The sequence below is a fragment of the Cupressus sempervirens genome, chromosome 1, assembly GCF_028749045.1.
Source record: "Cupressus sempervirens isolate cs-2001-9-10 chromosome 1, ASM2874904v1, whole genome shotgun sequence".
NCBI classification, from domain to species: Eukaryota; Viridiplantae; Streptophyta; class Pinopsida; order Cupressales; family Cupressaceae; genus Cupressus; species Cupressus sempervirens.
Genome location: NC_143118.1, coordinates 91,334,227 through 91,356,786, shown reverse-complemented (window position 1 = coordinate 91,356,786; position 22,560 = coordinate 91,334,227). Strand labels below are relative to the sequence as shown.

The following is a 22,560-nucleotide window of genomic DNA, read 5'->3' as shown; positions in this document are numbered from 1 at the left end:
TAGTTTCATCCTTGTGTTTGTTGCTTGAAATGTAATCTTTCTTTCCCTTTTTCTTAATTTTATCCTCAATCCTTGTGGTATATTTATAAGCAGTTCCAAATGTTTCAGTATTTAGGAAGGCAATCTATTTTTGCATATATCTGTGTAGCCTGCTATGGTATTTCAGAACTCAATGTTTCTCTGAATCTTGAATGCCAAGTTTTGCCGATAAAGCATGAAATTTATTGGTTTGGTTCTGTACAGATTGGTTTTTCTTTTGTCGAAGTAGTTGCCACCGCATATATTTCTGCTCGTACATGTCTTCAAGGAAGTATTCTTCTTCGACGAATTCTACAATGTCCCCTCATGTGGGGTTGTTGCCTATCCCTCAATTTGTTTTTGCCTCTTCATCTGAAGCAGAATTAATCTTCTTCAATGTCAGTTTACCTTGTCATGATTACTTCACATGTACTTCAGACTTGAGGAGGAGGGCAACTCCTATCTTCTTAGCATCAAATAAGTTTTTCATAGAGAGTTTTGTGCAACTTCGAAAGATATTCATCCCGAGTATCTGTGTCAATCTCACTTTCAAAATTCAGGATATCAAAATCTACATGCACCTTGAAAAGGGAGTGACTATTGAATGGTTTTTCTTCTGTGCTTGATTGTTGGTTGTTTCAAAGAATTTGAGAGAATTGACTTGTCATCTCCTTGTTGTTTTGTCAAGGCTTCTTCTACCATAGCTTTTAAAGGATCCAATTCTTTTGGCATCTCTGGTCGATTGCATCTCAAAAGGGAGGTAGTCTGATGGGTTTTGCATATCCAATCCCAACATTTGACAACCATATTGTGTGCAATGTGTGACATACAGGAGTGTACCTGTTCTGATACCAATGATCTGAATTCAGTGGCAAATCCAAGTAACAATATTAGTACATGGAAACTTGTAGTATTGTTTAGCAAAACTCATGGACAAAGTTTTGAGCTTTAATAGTTGAAATTCGTTCAATCCAAAATGAAATTTGTACAATTATATGGAATGCCAATAATCTCCAGGATCTTACAAATTGGAAATGAACTGTCGGCTCAATAAAATAATATACAAAATTATAAATTTTCAAAAATAAAGGGGATTTTAGATACCCCAACTTGGCAGGGTCATAATTTCTTACTTGGTGCTCAAAATCTGAAACTGTTTTACTTAACATTATTGGAAGATCTTCAGGGGCTCTAATTTCAGTCCCTTAATCCAGTGCTTTTGGCTATTCAATTTAAAGGACTGATGACAGTTTCAACCCCCAATTTTGCTCAAAAGGCCTCCAAAAATGCAAATTACTAACATAGAAAATACTAAAAAAATCATTGGTTTTTTGTTTTTCCCATCTCTGCTTGTTCTATCACCCACAGACTGCTTTGGAGCACTCTCAAACTGCTCTGGATGACCCCTAGGCTGCTTTGAATTGCGTAATCACCATATTTGATTCCTTTTCCTTTTATCATTTATGAATTAGGTAATTATGATTATTAATCAGACCCTAAATATGCAAGCCAAACTGTATTAGTTGCAACTTATATTTAAACTCCTCCTTGACAACAGAGTGGAATTTTATTTAAGTAGATCTGAATTAATATAGATATATGTATATATTGTTATGTATGGACATTGTAAAATTGTAAATGGTAACAGATTAATTCAGGCTACAGCAGTAGAGGTTATATGATAACCTGAGCATATTCACTGCCAAACTGCCCTAAGAAATGCATAGATAACACTTTCAGGTCACTGTTTCTCCTTGAGTTTGCATGGACCTGAATTTTTGTCACATCGGCTAGTCTTAAGCTCAAACTATCCAGAATGGGGTGGTGGGTGTAGGTGTGGATGCTGCACTCATATCTCCAAATGTGCTCTGTGAAATCGACAAATTTGGTACCTCTAAATGACATACACTCTCCTTTATATATGAGATCTCCTGCAATGTGTTGGGGTTTGTGGTGGCAAGGATCAGTATGCAGATTTTTCTTAAAGTTAACTCCAGCGTGCCCCTGAGGAATCAGTTGGAAAGGTTTTATGCACAGCCAACAGGATTTCAACACAGCCTACAACTGGGCATATATTTAATATTTCCAAAGTTATCTTCTCTTTCTTGCAATCAAGTATCTCTGGTTAACCTCAAGTGCAATTTCTAGAAGTAGAAACGCACAAAGAGGCTTGGAGTTTCATCCTGATCTCTGCCAACCAGAAATCAAGATTACCATCCTTGAGATTGCTCACAATCTCAATAAGAAGGAAAGTTTATGAAACTCGCATGCTTCAAATGGAAGCATGTAACTCGTAAATAATAAATATACCTCTCCAAGAATACGTTTCATGGACCCAAATTTGCTGTCACCTTCAAATTTTGAATTTACACGTTATGATAAAAAAAATCAATGTGAAAACATGCACATTTTGAAAAATGCTAACATTGGCAGACTACTTCATTTGATTCATGCCAAATTGTTCTGGTTAATACTTTCCTGAGTTTGGGTTCCTTTACCTCGTGTATCTGAGAACCTTACACAATAAAAAGGGCTAGAATGAATTCTTTTTCTTTATTATTTTTAATTTTCAGTTGCATTGTATTATTTATTGTGCTGCCAAGGTTCTGTCATATCCTTTATTTAACTGGGTAAGTTTGCAGTTGGTATAGAACCAATAAGTTCCGGTGACTTGTATTCTTTGGAAGGAATAGTTATAGGTAGTTTAACATATGGAATCCTTTTTTAGTTCAGAAAAGGGAACCAACAATGTTTTTACCCTCGTGGGTAACAAAGATTAATTGCATACTGGAAATAAAGTATATAACACAAAATGTAAAGAGAACACAATAGTATTATATTCATTGATTGGTTACCATACATAGATGTATTTTGTACCACCCTCTCCTGATCAAAAGGAATAATGCATACATATAGTGTCCAAGGGGATGCGAGGCGAACCGTCACATTTGTGTAACTCCCTCAAGTAGACAAACTGTCTAACTACCCATTTTCCTGACAACATTGTCCCCACCAAAAGAAAAGGTTGTCTCTTGAGGACTTACAAAATTGGAGACAACTACTAAGTACATTAAAAACATAAACTAAGAGGGAAGATGGTGCGTTTCTGAAGTGTCCAGTATCCTCTGCAACTCATATACTTGGTCCGTGCAAATGCGTAAATCTTTATGTGTCCTTGAATTGATCTCCATAGCTTCCTTCAACAAAAGTGCTCCATAGCCTGTGCTTCCTTTTGTGCGTGGGCCGCCTTACTTACCATCACTTCAGCTCTGGCCTCCTCTAACTCCTTTTTAGCCCTTTCCTTATCCTATAAGAGTGCTACTCCCTTTGTTGCCCAATCCACTTGTTGCTTAGCCAATTGATTGGCTAACTCCTCTCGAGACTTTGCCTCTAACTCTTTGGACCTTTCAGCTGCCACTTTGTTGGCTTCCGCACATCGTTGAGCATAGTAGGCACCTTTATACAACTCTACTACCTCGTGGGCAAGCCTCTCCATAGTGCTACTAGCCTGGTCCCAACTCCGGTGTCAATTTTGGTTCTGTGGCCCAGTCTACCATCATTTTCAGCATCTCAATTGCCGGCCACACTCTTGCCGCAAAACAAGATCAAAAGCATTTAGAGCATCTTGTCCGAATGTAGGCTAGGACAAGCTGTAACTCCTTTGATTTGGTCATTGCATTCTGACCAACTACTCGACCCTTCTCTAGCACATCCCCTAGAGCCTTAATGTATGCCATTGTTCTCTTAGTATTCGAACTGCAGTCTAGCTTGTCCTCCTCTTCCTGCTCGACATCTACCTCATTCCTCTTGTCATTGCTATTTCCACATCTGGTGCAACCTCTTTATCACCTGGCGCATCCTTGGACTGTGGAATCCCCACATCTTGTGGTGCTGCAATCGGTGGTGTCTTAGCTAAGACATCTTCCCTTCTCGGGGATTGAGTGGAGGGTCCTACTTTTGCAGGGGTAAGTCAGAATTGTTGTTGTAAAAACATGCTGGCACGGTCCATCATCTGGATGTTCATTGCCTTTAGCTGTGCCATATGCCTTGGTTTAGTCAATAAAGTGGAATCAATAGTTACCACGGCCTCAATACCAATCACTTCCAGTCTGACCTGGGGTCTCGGTGATGTACTCCCTTCTATCTCTGGAATGTCCATAACCTCATCCTTCGAATACATATCTGTTGCTCATTTTGGTGGAACTATATCAACCACAACTCCGTCGGCTTGATTCTGAACAACTAGGGCTGTAACACCTCCCTGAGGTACTAGCTGACTCTCCTTCTCACGAACTTCTACCGAGGATGTCACTTCTCTAATTTTTGTCCCCATCTCCGTCTCCCTTGTCTCTATAGGAACTATTTGTGTCGTCTCCATTGCTTCGGTTCTGGGAACTCAGGAAACCCTTGCAATTGTCACTAATGGTAGCGTCACATCGATTGGTGCTCTCATATGGCCAAATGGTAAAATAGAAGGCATGCTAGTGGTAGGTACTAAGTGTGCCGAAGCTAGTAAAATAGAAGGTATGTAATATGGTTGAGGTGCCGACACCGCCTCAATCTCGTCGTCCTTGTCCTCTGTCGGAGTGTTGTCCCCCTGTGTAACACTCTCACTACTCTCCATGGTACCTCCCTTTTGTTGTTCATGTTGCCATGCGTGTCCAACTCCCGTCTCACCCTCTTCTGCCCAACTGTCATTCCGCTGGTATCCAAATGTTGTTAGTAAAATATCGACGGCTCCCTTGGTGCCAACTTGCCCTTTGGCGGTACCTCCAACACGTTGGCAGGAATCTGGTGGAGTGTAGCTTCCAAGAACAATCCGATGGTATGGTGGGGCATATAAAAAGTACGATGCTGCAATGTCATGAACTCATACATTCTATCTACTGACAAGGATGCCCAGTAATAAACCGATCCATTGATTATGCCATTCATAAAAAGTATTTGTGGTAGAGCAATGTCCTAGGCCAGACTTGCTCCCATCAGTTGACTCTTCAGCACATCAAGGATACAATGACACAACCCTTCTCTAATAAACTCACGTCTCATTCCTTTGCTCCTTGTGCCCTTTACTACGGAGTCAAACTCAATGGGGGTGAGTTCTTGAGCAACCATCTTGTTCCAATGCTCCCATTCCTGTGAGAGCTTGTGATTTTTGATTTCTACTTTGCATCCTTCTCGCCTTGGAATACCAAAAAGCCTTGTGAAATCTATGGCTCTGAAAGAGACGGTGATAAGATGCTTCCTATATTGAAATGTGTTGCTCTTGCTATGGCTGTCGTATGCTTCGATCATCACCTGAAGGAAATGCTTGAATAGACAAATAGAAAAGACTGGCATCTAAGTCGCCCAATGCACCTGCGCCGTTGCAATATCTGCTTTACCATGTCTGTGTCAGGTGTTTCTTGCCACCATCATCGACATTCGAGCCCATTAAGTCCCTCAAATTGCACTATGAGATGTGTAATTTTTTTTTGAGGGTTTGGTTGAATCTTGGCGCGAACTTTCTTCTTCTTGCTGTTGGAAGTTGCCTCTTGCATTTGGCTTGCAACTCGAACGCCTAAAGATAAAGCTGTCGCATTCTTGTCCATGCTCAAACTATCAACTTCCAGTTGATCTTTCCAACACCTCTTGCCTGTTGACTACATGACTCAACCATTTCTTGTTTTGTCTTTATGGAAAATAAAAAAAATAGTTAGGGCTGGAAACTACTGCCTCGTCATACGCAAATGCAAGAGATTGTTCCTCTATCCTACAGGTCCTTGCACTTCAACCTTCTAAGTGCTTTCAACTTCGTCCACGGCTTCCCCGTATGTGCACAGGCTTGTTCTCAGATTTGTAAGGCAGCATCATATCAAAGATTTCTTCCACCATCAAAATCGCAGCCCTTCCCTTGTTATAATGCCTCCCCAAAACATCTTGAGATTACCAGGTATCTGTGACCTTCCTTTTCATGTCTGTTGGACTTAACGTTTTGCAGGGTTCTAATGTTCTTGTCCGTTGCCTCTATATCCCTTTCATATCTCTACTGTGGGAAATTGTTTGTGTTCCTTTCCACAGGAAAAGTTAATAACCTGTGGCTTTGGTATGTCCATGATGAATGGTGCTTGTTCCGCGGCCTTGTCTAGGTGCTTTGTGGGAGATTGAGTGTTTGCAGATGCAGGATGTTTCTAGTTTGACGCCAGTGCTTCTCGTGGGCCTATATACCTCTTTCCCATGGTGAATATGTGGGTGTTTGTGTTGCTTCTACGGGCTTTGCTATATCTTCCACGAGAGCCTGTGCTTTGTCCATGACGAGAAATATAGGCCTTTTCGCGGGGTGGGTGTGCTGCTCATGGGAGGTATTGATTGTTGTCCTCGAGCCCACCTAACCATTGACTCTAGCTTTTCCACAGTGCTTATGTCTGCAGACTCCATCTTCTACGGGTATTTTTTATTCATTGAGTATATCCTAAAACTAAATTACCCATGCATTTTCGGGCTATCCTGGTGCCCTTGCCTTTGATGGTAGACTTTTAACTTCGAGCCATTGACCACGTCAGGGAGGTCTCTGCCACCGAGTGTCCATAACTTCACAAACTTTATATGGACCTAGCCAATTTCACTTTAAACTTGTCAGGCTTAATTTCATTTTGCCCATTAAACAGTAATACCAACTAACCTGGTGTAAACTTCATTAGTCGGAGGTGTTTGTAATGCTAGAGTTTCCTTTGTTGTTGTGCCACTTCCGTCACCCATTGAGCCATCGCCCTTTTCTTGTCCAACTTTTTAAGGGCATAAAGTCTTTCCCTCAAACTCTCCTTGTCACCAAGTTTGTTATTAATGGCTATCTACAAGCTAGGGACCATGAATTCGATAGGTACCACTGCCTCTTGTCCGTACATGAGCTGGAAAGGCGTTTGCCCCGTGGTTACCTTATAGGAAGTATGGTAGGCCCACAACATCCAAGGCAATTTCTCTTCTCAGTTTTCACCTTCAACTCTAGAAGACTTATAAATAACTCCCACCAAAATTTTATTTGTTGCCTCCACCTGCTGTTTGCCGAAGGATAGTATGGACTCGATAACATATGGAATATTTTGAATTCAGTGGTCATACTCACATTCTGTAGGAGGTTGAAAATGATTGCACCTCACACTGTTTTGTGAAAATTTGATTTTGCTCTGCTGAACATTTTTTAAGTGCCCAAGTATGAAAAATATTTGATTGTTAAGAAATTAATGTTTCAGGAATTAATATGCTTATCGTTGGAATTAATTTGTATGTTTATTGTCATTGCTAACATGTGAACTTTATATTTCATGGAGTTTTCATTGGTGGCTGGACGCCTGACAACTGGTCTGCTATCGATCAGCATTATTACTAATATTGGGATTTTGCTTCAAGCCATCGTACTTTTCCGACTATGGTTGGGTCACAGGTGATTTATGTATTCAGAAATTTTGATATTCAAGGTGATCTGTAAGATTATTGTGCTTTTAAGGATTTCATACTCATTTATAATTTCAGTTTTTAGTTATTGTTTGCTTGATTATTGTGTTTGTCAAACAGCTTCAGTGGAAGTAGTCAAGTAGGCTTGATCTATATACTAGGCATGGCAGCAGCATGGGGTGCGGGTGATGGCATTTTTAACACACAAATAAATGCTCTGCTTGGAATACTCTTTCCACACGATACTGTAAGTCATACTGCATAGATTATTTAATTCAGATTTATGTTTGGAATAATGTAAAATACTTCATGAGTGCTTAATTAATTACAGTGAATTGAGTAGTTTTTTATCATTTAATGTTTGCTTGAAAATCTCAATTAGAAACGTTTCAGTATGGGCTTATGGAGAGGCAACCATTCACATGTCCAACACCCAAAATAAAAAATAGATAAGCAAAAACTTGTAGACTTGACACTATTGAACCCCAAAAAACTTGTGCAAAATCATCATTGAAAACAAATGATGCCAACGTGAGTTATTATTGAAAAACTGCAGATGACAACCAAGAGCAAGAAGACAACGCATGGCATACCTTTCATATAGCCATATTCTAAAAGTACTTGAACATTATCTGCTGAAAATGCTATTTGTTGGCACTATTGTGAACCAATCCTGTAGTTTTCTCACAAGCTGCACCATTTGCCAATATTTGTAAATGTACTCGTAGCATGCAAACTTGACCAATTACTGTTCGTGTGTGTATCTTTGTGAATGTGTATATTTAGGATGCATATTTGACAAAGGGCAATATGCCTCTATATACCTGCATTATATTTTGTAATATATGCATGAGATGAAGATAATGGAAAATAAGAGAAGATAAATAGAAAAAAAATTATTATAATGTCCCCAAATAATGAATACCCAAATTTTTCCCTAGATTTCAATCTTCTATTTTAAGCATGTAGGGATCAGAGATTCCTTTTTGTTTCAATTGAGATCCTGCAAATAAGTTAGAAATCATTTATAAGCATACTTCATAATTGGACATTCTTTATTTAGAAATAAATGCAAATCAAGTCAACAGATTGCTTGAATCAGGTTTAAGATGTCTCAATTGTAGAAGTGATAAGGTAGCATGATTTAATGAGCTGTCTTAGTGACCCCCTACCCCAGGCCCAAGAGCAGATATATCATCCCCTTGGCCTCATGTGGCCCGTGCTGTCCATATGAGGTGGCATACCTAGTGTAGTGTCCTAGCACTGTTTCCCTCAATTTTGTACTTTTATCTTACCTCCAATGATTGAGCATCTGTATTCAATAATTTATTATGATAGAGCTTATGAAGAACATTCACAATGGGGTATCCAGATAGTCTCCCTCCTTCCTAAGCCCAGAGGCAGTCCCTTCGTCCCCATCTGTCCCCATGGGACTCCTTAGTCATACAAAATAAGGTGGTGTGCTTAGAAGGTGACCTCATCACCATTTCCCCAGTCTGTGATCCCCTCATTTTCCCTACCATGTCTGATTACGGAAGTCAGAACGTACATATAGAATTTCACACAACAAATTGAATGATAAAATATTCTTGAATCGGCAATGCAATATATTAAATTAGAACTATACAATTTAGCTGTACACATGCCTGTCTATGTGTCTATATATGAACAATCACATTGTATCATAATTCTGAATTATGTAGTTCAATAAAGACAGACACAAATAGATATTTATTGAAATATATTTGCCACACAATATTCATACTCAGATTACAGGTCTAAATTTATAATCTGCTCTTCTCTTATTATGTCTTTTCTCTTCCTTTCCATGATGAGAGGATCGACTCAATGCTTATTAAATTTCTTATAAGATTGAAGAGTTGCAATATTTGAATGCCAAGAGATATGTCTCATAACATATCTAATTCCTTCATTACCAATCAGTTTATACTAATACTTATTGATAACTCTTAAATAGTGTCACTTCTATCACGTCTTAATAGTCACTAGTTACATGATTCATTATTATTCTATCTTATTGATCTTAAGTTCTTATCACCTCCTTAAAAAGATAGTTGTGGCTCTTTGTTAATTGTTTCATATAGAAACACTTCACCATAATTCGTTTCATTGACTATGACATCATTTAGTGGCTTGATATTATGATTGTTAATTCAGTGGTGGCTCCCAGGCATTAATCTTTATCACTGAATTTGCTGGGTCATTGTGTTGTATGGGCGTGTGTTTAAGTCTGGAATCAAGTGTGCTAGTCTATCTTCACAATGACACACTAGCTGATTATGATGGTTTCTCTACTGATCCATATGGAGTTGTCTGCTGGTGCCGAACTCCTTTGTTGTTAATTATAATAGATTGCAACTTTGATAGTATTTACTTGTGCCCTGGCGAAGGGATTGCTGGGTGTACGTATGTCGACCTTCAGCTTTTGAAGAAAATTATGAAGTCTTATATCTAAGAGAATTTTCTCAGAGCATCAATGACTTGAGTGTTTCTTTTTCCGCTAGGGGTTAAAACAAGGGCTATAACAAATATCTGGATCCAATATAGTTCTCTAAGTGGTTCAATGGATGTTTATGGGCCATGGCTATGTTCTTAAGTAACCCATAGTCTCTAGATTACAGTGAGCTATATTCTTCTTGATGGTCGGCATAGAAGCCTTTAAGAGAAAGTTTGAACACTTGACATACTTTGGATGAGATATGTGATTGTGAAGCCAATGTGTTGGAGCTATAACTATGAGTTACCCATGATATTTGTGTAAACAATAAATCTTATCATTAGAGAAAATGGTTAACATTTTGGTTTTGTTGCTGGGACCATTTTTGATACTCTTTACTGGTTGGAACTTGTAACAATGCCTTGGAAAAATAATGAGTAGGGAGATATGCAGATAGTTTTCATACAAAATATAGAGATTCATCGAAGCTGACACACCAAAAGGTGTATAGATTTGTAAATAGAGAAACTAAGAATTATTTTGCAGTGATTTATATGAAGAATTTGAGTTCGAGTTTCATGAGAACTTATTTGAGTGGTTGTCGCTTACTAGGATGGCTTACACTGAAGCATTCACCTGTGATTTTCTGTCTTCACGCTTGAGTTGGATTCCCAATTAAAGCTATATAGGATCTAGCATGGTCATGTGCATTTGAAGTATTTTTGAAAGTTGCTAGTAATTCGTACATCATCCAGTTTGCATATCAACCTTTGCTTTGATTGATGATGCTTTGACTCTTATATGTTACAATATGTTTAAAGACATTTTAGTTTGGGGAAAGATATTTCTATAAGAGAAACATGTTGAAACATTTCCCATGGAGTAGTGCCTTTACTGTGCCAGGAAGTGCACGGTTGAGGCTAGGTTTGATTCATGGATTAGCATGTAGAAGTGACAATTAATGGTAATGGAAACCACAATATCAAGGTATTTATGTGAAGAAGAAAGAAGCTATTTGAATTGAAATAATGATGGCAAGGCCTCGGAAGACACTATAAGTGAAAGCATTGATAATGAAGATCACATGGAAATGTCAAATAAGAACGAGCCATGTGTACCTTTGAAATGGGTAGCACATTGTCCAAAGGAATGCTAGTGTATGTGCTAGGAGTATCCATTGTGGACATAGAATATATGCATTGAGATATGATGAGTTGACCTACTTGTCAAGACCACTGTTGTGTTCAGATCCAAGTCATAAAAGAGAATCTGTAAGCAGTAGTGCCCTAGTTTGCAGCTTATACCCAATATTATAATGATAATGTGTAGAAGTAATGTGACATTTAGGTGACAGAAGCAGTAATATTGCTTAAGAGAGTAAGATTTTTAGTTAAAAAAAAATTCTGATGCAAATTTGTATGTGAGGGTGATGATTACAGGCATTGACAACTACATATACTACAAGATATCATGGAAGCCTGTAGTTATGAGTATGGACTCACAAAGTTGAAGCCCTATGTAGTAGATGAGAATGCATCTAGGAGGTCTGTGAGATCACATGGAAGGAAAAGGATGTGAATGATTATGTTTAGAAGATTCATCTTTTCGTAGCCGCTCATAGACAAATAACTCAAGATTGGTACTTGATCTTTGATAGGGATGACACTAAGACAAACTTGGATGACATCAGACGAACTTCTTAGTAGAGCTTACCTATCTAAAAATGTTGCATAGGAAAAAATTTAGCACTAAAAGGTATCAAAGCGCTTCCCTACAAAATTGTGCACAAGTATATCAGTGATTTGAGAAGCAATGTTGAAACATGACACAAGCAATCAGTGATGTCAGAAGGTAAGAGTGGCTCGTAATAGGTTTAACTATGCATATTTAAAGTGAACTAGAATAGCAGAATCCCAACACAAGAGAAGTACTATATGTTGCCTTGCGTTTAGAAATGCTTGGCAAATTGTGATATGGCCTAAATGCTAAGTTCAAAACACAGAGAGAAAAAATAGCTGTGTGGATGGAGAAAATCTGAAAATGGCTAGAAAATTAGAATAGTAGTAAAACACCTAGTACATAGGATATAGATGTGAGGGTCACATTGCAACCGATTGCTTGATGGTGATGTCTCAAAAAAGGTATTAATCATTTGCTAAATTAGTAAACTCTTACATTCTTGAATACCCTATATCTCATGATAGGCATTCTGGATACTTTTTGATACTCTAGTACAAAAATTATAGGGAGTAATTATAACTGTTTAGTGCAAAGGTTGTTAAAGTTGAACTCATGACACTTGTGTTTTGGAGTAGTGTGTAAATGCTACGAAAATAGTTTGGGAAAACACTTGTGAAAATGGCTGCAATTCATGCCAAAAATCAAATTTAAGGACACATTATCTGCAATTAGAGCCAAGGTTACATTGTAAAAAATAGGAATCAAGGGCATAACCATTAACATGTAATGCAAAATCTGGGGTACTAGGGCATAGGCATTGGCTGATATGGATGTGAAGACAAGGAGGTGGTAATAATGGAGAATTTACTATGGACAACATTGACCAGTAGTAACTTATTTTAGATGAGGGAAGTAGGCCATACTTCATGCGTGAGAAATTCCTCTTTTGTGAATATTGCGATGGTGGACATGTTGATGCATGTTTTATGACTACACCAATAACAGAATAAAATACCAAGGTATCCTATCCTCTCTTGAGCAAAATCCCGTGTATGCTTATATTGTGAAAGATGATACAGGTGACTTCAAGGTTCTTTACTGTGCTATGCTGGTACCACACAGGGACTTTTGTTCGAAGTAATGTTGACTAGAACTCCTTCATTAGATATTGCAATCTCGTGATGCTTCTTCAAATGAAACAACTAAAATGAACCAAAATTAAAGGGGAAATGATTAGAAGGATCTAAGTCTTAACCTAAGGGTAGTGCTAACAATAGATAGCACTCCAATAGACAAACTCCCAATAACCAAGCTATGGTTCGCCAAGATCAAGTACAACTCTGCAAGAACTAGTGTAATCTTGTAAGGGTTATGCAAAGAATTTTCACATCGCACATATTCACCAACAATTTGAACAATGAATAAAGTAATGGAAGCTAAGCATCCTTATAAAGGGATGCTCAAGCTAACTTCACACAACTACTTACAATCAACAAACTACCAAAAGTAGGAGCTAGGAAAATTCATTAGAGACAATTGCATTTCTCCACTGAAATCAAAGTACTTTATGTAACAAATCTATGTGAGGGAACAATGAAACCATGCAAGCACCAAAATACATTAAGTAATCACCATGAAAGCAACAATGGAAACTATATTATCTTGGTAGCTTATAGAAACAATCTCAAAACTCACTGCTTTACAACCAATAAATGAGGCCTTTATATAGGTCCTAGATTACAAGGAATAGCCTAGATTGAAACAAGACCGACAACCCATATTTTTCCACCTAAACTCTTATTAGGGTTAGGGCAAAGAAAGATAACTTACAATTAATACATGGGATCACACAGATCAATGAAGAGAAAACTACTTCCTTAGTGGGGTAATAGATGTCGATTATGCTTGTTCATCCATCAAGAGAGTGGGGGGAAATGAATGCCTACTATGCATTAAACGCTCTTTTGTTGCGAATAGCTTGTGCTTGATTACGTTCCTTAAATGCAATGAAATTTGACTTTGGGATCATTGACTAGTTGGTGAAGATGACAGGGCACCATGTTAGCACGTTAGGTTTTAGGTAGCGTCAAGTCTTTTCGAACTGCATTATTTTGTAACCTACATTCAACTTTGAATACTCCTTTTGAAACTTTTTGTGCTTGAACATTTCCATTATTCCATGTACATGCTTGGAAATTTATGGATTGGAATCCTTCATTGATGATTATGTCATTCTAGAGTTTCCTTAAATAGAGCTTCCCTTGGCCATGCTCTTGGATTTTTGTATTGAACTTTGATCTTTTAAAGGCCTAGACTTTGATTGCCTTGAACTGGGTTGCTTGAAACTTGGATGTCTTCAATGTTGCATCTAGAGTTCTAGAAGTTGAATGTCATCCTTGGTCATGTGGGAATGGAATTCTTCCTTGTGCAAAATGAAATGGCTAACATAAAGATCACATAAAAATTCTTTCATATTTTCTCTTTCCAAAACTTTCTCTTCCAACAAAACTTATTCTCTCTAACATTCTCATGCCTCTCTCTATGATTCTTCAAACTCTCTTCAAATTCATATCTTTAGGATATTTTCTCTCTCCAAAAGCTCTCTCTCTCTCTCTCTCTCTCTCTCTCTCTCTCTCTCCAGAACTTCACACCTTCCTCTTCTCATGCTTTATATGCACTTTGTCATGCATTTTCTTTTATTTTCCAACAATTCCCCTATCTTCATCAACATTTCTCAACCCATGGTCGCACACTTGAAGAGGGAGAAATTTGGAATTTGGAGAGGGGTTTACCATACTTTGCCAAATTTTATCTATTCTTTGCAATATCTTCCATGTAGGAGAAATTTTCCAACACCTAGCCATTTTTTCATTTTCCTTGTAATTTCTTGACAACCATTTTAGCATCTTTCCTTGCAATTTCTTCATCGGAGAGGAAATTTTCCAACACTTGGCTATTCTTTCTTCCATGAAGGAGAAATTTTTCAACACTCCATTTTCTTTTCCATGAAGGAGAAATTTTTCAACACTCCATTTGTTTTTCCATGAAGGAGAAATTTTCCAACTCTTTGCCATTTTATCTTCCATGAAGGAGAAATTGTCCAACAGTCAACACTTTTTTATTACATGAAGGAGAAAATTTACAACACTCCACCATTTAAGCAACTTAAATGGTTTATCTAAAAGTCATTAAGGATATTAATGGCTTATGAATCCATGTGGAGGTAGGAACTTGAGTAGATGGACAATGAAAGAGAAGAGCTAACAAAGTCAAGGGCCTAGTGAGTGTTTTAGCAAGAAACATACTAAATATCATGAGTATCTAGCTGGACAAAGATCAAGATGTTGAAAGGCAAGTTGCATAAGAAAAACCATAATGAAAGGTTGCACTTATCAGTGCAGAAGTTGATACTATAGTTAATAATTTACTCCATCACATAATCCTCAAGCTACACGAAACCCTAATTCACCTAGACCACGTGATGCTACACAACAACATGATTCTAGAGCAAAGTCTAGAAACAAGTGAAGGATAAAAGTTCATCATAATCACACCATTTGTATTGACTGATGGTACTTTGACAACATTATTTATTACTACAATGAGTGCAATGATACAATGAGTAACAAAGAGCCATCACAATAACTAATTTAGAAGGTTAAAGCCTAAGCTACTAGTTTTGCAAAGTTATAGTTTTATCTATCTATCTATATCATAGTAACGAGAATCGCTTGAATTGGCGATTCCGCGACCAGATTCATGTTGGGCGATTTTTTTTGCATCGTGAATCGGTATCGCCGATTTCTGGGCCATGAATTGCCTGAATCGCCGATTCATGTAAAAATCGCCTTTAAAAATCGGCCATGAATCGCCCGCGGCATGTAAAAAGGGAAGTTGAAATTTTTTAAAGAATCACTTGTTTTTTTCACTTTGTTTTTGACCTATTCTCTTTGTTATAACCCTAAAGGGCCTTCTATTTGTTAAGCATGAGTAGAAGAGAGGAAAAGTGAGAGAGAAGAAAAAAGAAAAGCCATAGGTTTCCAACCGGCAAGAAGGAGGAGCACCAAAGAGATCAGCAGGCCATTTGGGGAGCCCATCAATTGCTTTGGGAGCATTAAGGAGCCAATATTAACACTCCTCAACTCATTTGCAAGAGGTAAGTGCTTATTTTTTTCTTGCATGTTAGTGTATTATGCATTTAAAATTTTTTTTTTAGTGTATTATGCGTTTTTTGTTAAATTTCTATAGTTTTCAAGAATTTTAGTGTAAATCTTGAATGTTCTTTATTTTTACTAAGTTGCAAGCTAGGGTTTGTTGTTTTCAAATTTTTATTAGCTTCAAACTTTGATATTTTACATAAAATTTTTTATTGCAGCAGCCTTTGCTCTCATTTTTTGCAAATTCCAATGGGTAAAAAAGATGAATGTTGGAAATATAATGAAGAGTTTCCTGGAAGAACCAAATATCAAACAAAATGCATGTTTTGTAAAGAAAAAATAACTTCCGGGGGTATTTATAGATTGAAATTCCATATTGCTGCTATACTTGGACACAATGTTACAGTTTGCACTCACCAAACTCCTGAGGCAAAACGCACTTGCTTAATGGCATTAGAAAAAATTGAAAAAGACAAAGCAAATAGGAAAATGCAAGTTAAAGGGTTAAGGGGTATTGGCTCCCATGTTCCCGCATCCGCAGCTGCATCCACATCTGCATCTGCATCTGCATCAGCTTCTGCATCCGTAGGTTGTGTTGGAGAGGGTTCTTCTAGGCCTCCTTTTTATCCTAGTTCTTCTACTCGTGCTAGTGCTAGTGCTAGTGCTAGTGCTAGTCGATCACATACTGAGATAGAGTCCCACACCAACCTATTGCAGCCTAGAGTGCGAAAGAATAGAATGGATAGTTACTTTGTGCCCCGCACTACTCCTGGTTCCCAACCCACGCTTGAGGGCATGGGTTTGAACAAGGAGATTCACAATGCTGCCAGAAAGGAGATATGCAAATTTTGGTACTTTTGCAACATTCCATTTATTGCAGCTAGGTAATTGATTCTTTTTTCTTTGTTTTCTTTAAAGTTAAAATTAAAAGTAAAAGTAAAACTTTAATTATATCTACTTGTTTTATAATTTGAGTCTTTGACATCTAAACTTTTATTTGTGACAGGGCTCCTTATTGGCAGAATATGATAGATACGGTTGCTATTTGTGGTCCGAGGTTTAAAGCCCCAACTGAGGCTGAGTTGAGCGGATACCTCCTGGATGAGATGGTAGAGGGCATGAGGGTTGACCTCGAGGAAAACCGAAAGGAATGGATTGCAAAGGGTTGCACCATCATGACTGATGGTTGGACCGATAGGAGGAATAGAACACTCCTCAATTTTCTTGTATCCTATGGAGGTGATTGATCATTCTACTTTCCTACATACATTGTAAATTTTGATTTGTTGAATGCTAATTCGTTAATGATCCATTTAATATTATAATTCGTTGTTTTGTTACTTGTAGGATATACCATGTTCATAAAATCCATTGATGCTTCTGCACATGTGAAAAATGCCACATATTTATGTGAGGCTATCGAGGAAGTTATAGCAGAGGTGGGGGAACAAAATGTGATCCAAGTGGTGACGGATAATGCAGCAAATTATGTTGCAGCAGGTAAATTTTTAACTTTGCAAGTTTTGAAAATAAATTTATTTGAATTTTGAAATTTGAGTTTCTAATTGACTTAAAATTGTTGTAGGTAAACTTTTGATGGAGAGGCACCCCACCATATTTTGGTCCCCTTGTGTGGCACACTGCATTGACCTCATGTTGGAGGAAATTGGCAAACTTGAGTTTGTCAAGTCATGTGTGGAAAGGGCAAAAAACATATGCAAATTCATTTATAATCATGCATTTTTCCTTAGCACAATGAGGAAGTACACAAAAGGAAAAGAGTTAGCTCGCCCAAGTATCACGAGGTTTGTCTCGAATTTCGTCACCTTGCAGTCCTTGTTGACATCAAGGGATGGATTGAGGAGCATGTTTGTTGGGCAGGAGTGGATTTGCTCTTCCTATGCTACGACCATTGTAGGGTTAGATGTGGCGGATTGCATATTTGATGAGGATGGTTTTTGGAAACCCGCTAGAGAAATCCTTAAGGTAAATTTATTGCAATTTAACATTTAGTATTTTGCTTTTACTTTAAGTTATATTATTTTATATTTAAGTTTTGACTCAATTTTTTTGTTTTACTTTATATGTAGGTCACTGAGCCCCTTGTAGCTTTGCTATGAACTGTTGATGGGGAGAAGCCCTCTATGGGCTACATTTATGAGGGCATGGATAGGGCCAAGGAGGCCATCAGAGCCCAATATGCAGGAGTGCAGGAGAGGTATGGCCCTATTTGGGACATCATCGATAGGAGATGGCAGAATCAGCTTCATCAACCCATCCACGCAGCAGCTTACTATCTGAATCCGGCATTTCGTTTCCGTCCTGAGTTCAAGGCGGATGCGGAGGTTCTCACTGGCTTATACACAGTGATTCAGAGATTGAGTAGCGATGAAAATAGCGCTGCTGTGATTGTTGAGCTAGACCAGTTCAACAATAAGGAGGGGCCACTTTTCTCTGGCAGGATGGCCATAAATGCTTAGACAACACTACAGCCAGGTAAAAATTAAATAATATATTCAATGTTCATGAATCTAGATTCTAAACTTAAAGTTGATTATATAATGCATTTATTTTAGAGTTGTAATTTGTAAATGAGACTAATTGTTTTTGTTTTTTCCTTATTTCAGATAGATGGTGGCAAATGTTTGGGGCCACAACCCCAAACCTTCAAAAAATTGCCATCCGCATTCTGAGTCAGCTGAGCAGCGCTTCTGGATGTGAGCGCAGTTGGTCCATGTTCGAGCACATCCACTCGAAGAGGAGAAATAGGTTGACAGTGCAGAGGTTGAATGATCTTCTCTTTGTTCATTACAACCTTTGTCTTAGGATTAGACAGATTTTGGGCACTGACTCCTCTCCGATCATTCTGGAGGAGATTGATCCAGAATCAGAGTGGATCACAGAGACCGTGGACCCAGTCTTCACTGAGGAAGACCGTGCGTAGGTTGACCAGGTGGATGTAGAGGCTGAGGCTGTGGCTAGGGCAGAGGAGGCAGCCAGAGCACGTTTAGGCATTGGTAGACGCACACGCGCACGCACAGACGCAGGCCCTAGCGATGTTATTCATGAGCCCATTGCCCATGCAGGGGACATGGCTCGGCGGTCCTCTAGGACCTACCTTACACGCCTTTCTCATAGGCAAATTGGATACTCAGAGGCTGCAGCAGAGCTAGAGGATGATGATGAGGCTTGAGCTGGAGCCTTCTTTATATATTTTGTTTACACTGTATAGATATTGATAGTGATATTGATACTGAATCATTGATAGACATATGTTTCAAACTTTCATGGATCTTCATCTTAGATTTATACATACATTTATGATTTGATGTCTTATAGATCTTTATGATTTCATCTTACTGATTCTATGATTTGAATCATTATGATCATTTGATTTTTATTTACTTCAGCTAGCATACAATTTACATTTTAGTACATAATGATAACATAGTTACGTATGTGATGGATTTTATGTTTCATGTTTATGTATGTTAGATTCTATTTGATGATGTTATAGTGTTTTAAAGTTATATTCAATAAAGGGTGCATGAAATAAGTCTTAAATTGTTAAAATCTTTACATTTAAAAGGTTTTTTCAAATTTGCCGATTCATCGCCGATTCACCGGCAATTCACCCCCGATTCACGATTCGATTCGGCCGTGCCGATTCTGATTCACGTTACTTTGATCTATATATATATATGATGCAAGTTATAAATTGTCTCACAATTGAGTGATGGTATCTTGAATCATTGTTTATTTTGGCAATCAATTTAATGTTAACAAAGAGCCATCACAATCTAGTGTGGAACAAAGCCAAAAATAAGCAATTTGTTAGCCCTTTTATATTATTTGTTTATTTGTCAAGGTAGAGCTTCTTAAGGTTCTCAAGCTTTGACCCCAATAAAGCCCAACTAAATCATCTTACACTTCAAAATAACTTCACCTTCTCCTTTGATTCTATTACGTTTCCATAGTTTCAAAGCCAATGTTGAGATCGTATAGGGCTTCACAATTCATTGGGCTTTGACAAGGTTTTTAAAACTATCCAGAGCCTTGCTAACACTCTTTTCTTTTCAAAAATTTGAAGTCTCAAACTTTTTTGTATTCACTTTTGACTTGGTTCTTGGTACTATGTTGGGACCCAATGAGATTTTCACAATCTTGTCAGTCACCAAGAAGGTTTTCAAAATTCACTCTTCCGATCAAGAGCCTTATTACAAAACTTAAACTTAATTCCATCTTTTGTTTTGGGTCTTGCCACATAGTTTTAGAATTTTGTTAGGATTGAACAAGGTTTTCAAAACCTTGTCGAAGTCCAAATCATAACTCATAACTTCAAAAAGTGCTCAACTTTTTTATAAAGAAATTTTTTAGAAGATATGAAAGACTTATCATTGGAGAGGAGAATAATTTTTAGAACCATTTTCAAGGCCCATCAATTTTTTAAAACCTCCCACCTGACGTGAAACCTATAACTTTGAGAATGCTCTAGAGTCTATCCTTTTACAAAGGTGGTTCTAGAATGTTTGCAAAGATGAACTTTGGGAACTAAGGGAGGTTCCAAAATCCCTTCCAAAGTTAAACTAGGTAAATGGAACCTACAAAAAGGTTGCACAGTATTAACTAACATTGCTTTCCAAAAGTATGGAGTGAAGTGACAATAGAAAAGGCCTTGCTTGGTGCAGTTAATGGTTGGCATTAATGCTCACTGACACATTGTAGTGGAAGGTAAGAGAACACCAAAGATCAAAGGCATTTGAAAAAAAATCATTATAATGAGCATTTGCAAATAAACTCATAGAGCGCAGAAGGACAAAATTATGTGTAGTTAGAGAAGAAGTGTTCAAAGCACAGACACTACTATTCAGCTAAAATATGGTAAATTTTTTATTTTATGAGCTCACTGTGTTACGATACATTATTTAAGAGGTTTTTAAAAAAAATAAAAAATTTCACAAGTGGTAAAATCATCAACTCTACAAATACTTACTCGAAATCCGAACCACACCTTTTTCCAGTCCAATTTAGTTAATGTGAAGTATATATATATACTTGGGTTATGAGTATTTCTCTAGTTTGACTAGTACACTGTTTGAATTGGAGATACTAGGTTGGGGTATGTGAATTTGAATGGTTTTTGGGAAAGAATTAACAAGGATAATAAGTCCCTAATAACCCAAAGGATGATAGAAAGTGGAGTGCCACAAGCCATTGGTTTTCTAGTGGCCGTTTAGTGCACAAACTTAGTATTGGAGTCCATAAGCCACTATGATCTAGAGACTAGGGAGATTAGAACTTATAACAATTTTCTCATCCCCATCAATAGAGACCATACCAACGTGTGTTTTTGTCTACTTGAAGAGAGAGGTGTACAAAGATTTATACTTTACCCTCCCCCATCAACGTTTTGGGAAGAACAAAAGAGCCAATACAGATGTTGTAGAAAGATAATTGTCTGCTACTCTTGAAAAAGGGGAAACCACAGTTGCCCAAGAGACTACATATACTTTGCAGAGGATATTTTGTACATGATAGTTTGCCAAGATAGGCTAAAGGGTATGAAAATGCCAATGACTTTGAGTGTTGCATGTACTTCACCCAAGTAACCATCATTGCAAAGTAATAAGTAGACTAGGAAATTATTTTTAGTAAACAATCACATTTAATGATGATCTACTTCTTGTTGAACAAATTCTTTTATATCTTTTGTTTATTCTAGGCATTGACTTGCATAGGGAATATCGAAGTATGCGCTCTACAGAAGCAAATGATGGTTATATCCAAAAATCTGATTACACACTCATCTGCAATTGGAGAATAGTTATAAAAGGTTTAGAACTAAGTTGCTGAATCATGGGACTTTTCCGGGTGTATACGAGTACGAAACGTACTAGAATCTAATTCTGAAATGAATCTCTTGTGGGTACACATTTGTGATTTTTGTTTTTAAATGCCAAAATATTTACTAATTCTAGTTTATCTTTTAGATATTTTTAAGAACTAAACTGCTGATTAGCAAACTCTGAATTTATCTATCACGAGATTCTGAGTTGATCTTTTTGATATAGAAACCTGAATTTAAATTACAATTACATGTTTTCAAAATTTAAAATTTGTAATGATTTTGTTTAACATATGTAAAGTATACGACAATCTAAACTTAATTTTATTTTTACGTTGCATACACATTGATGCATGAGCATCCTGAGTGTAAGGACAATCTTGCATCACCCAAAAATATTTTTGTTTCTATCTTTTTCAATAAGGATTGTTTCAGTGCAGAGTTGCTATTTGTGGAAACTTACCATTTTCGGTAATTTGATCATACGAGCTCAGAATGTTTTAATTTCATAGGTGGAGGTTCATCTTAGATATATCAGCTTGCCAGTTGAGCTTCATTGCAATACCATATGTATTGGTGAAGTTGTTGATGATTTTCGATACAAAATCTTTGAGCTCAATTTTGAAGGCCTTAGAGGCTTCAAAACGAGGTCGAATCCTAGTTGACATAGCTTATAGTTAGGGCATTGTAGATTAGGAGTTGTCTTCAAAAAGTGGTTATAATAGCCAATCAAAATTACGGTTAAAAATTTATGGCCTCCAGAAGTTGGGCTACCTAAAATTATAATTTGAAATTGTTTTGAGCCAACTCTATATAATAAAATGTGAAAAATAAAATAATTTAGGGTTGTTCGGCCTTAAGTGTTAGGGCTAAATTTCTAGAACCTTCTTGGGCGGTGGAAAATTGCCTATATAAGGAAGGCTCGTAGGGTTGTCTAGGGCAATTTTGGGTGGTAGTTCATGGCTCCAACT

General features: G+C 37.4%; 2 protein-coding genes across 2 annotated transcripts in view; both read left to right on the top strand.

Annotated features, from left to right (window-relative positions):
* Positions 1–22,560, top strand: part of LOC149576374 (Major facilitator superfamily protein) — a 70,035-nt gene that overhangs the window by 24,282 nt on the left and 23,193 nt on the right. Inside the window, exons 8-9 of the mRNA XM_089817066.1 lie at positions 7,326–7,438; positions 7,570–7,696. Coding sequence (XP_089673192.1) covers positions 7,326–7,438; positions 7,570–7,696 — 240 coding nt within the window. The remainder of the gene's footprint in view (positions 1–7,325; positions 7,439–7,569; positions 7,697–22,560) is intronic.
* LOC149576375 (uncharacterized) lies at positions 15,652–19,078 on the top strand. Its single transcript, XM_089817061.1, has 7 exons — positions 15,652–15,743; positions 15,966–16,628; positions 16,751–16,983; positions 17,092–17,244; positions 17,330–17,730; positions 17,835–18,240; positions 18,372–19,078. The coding sequence occupies exons 2-6, from the start codon at positions 15,994–15,996 to the stop codon at positions 17,862–17,864; spliced, it is 1,452 nt and encodes a 483-aa protein (XP_089673187.1). The 5' UTR covers positions 15,652–15,743; positions 15,966–15,993; the 3' UTR covers positions 17,865–18,240; positions 18,372–19,078.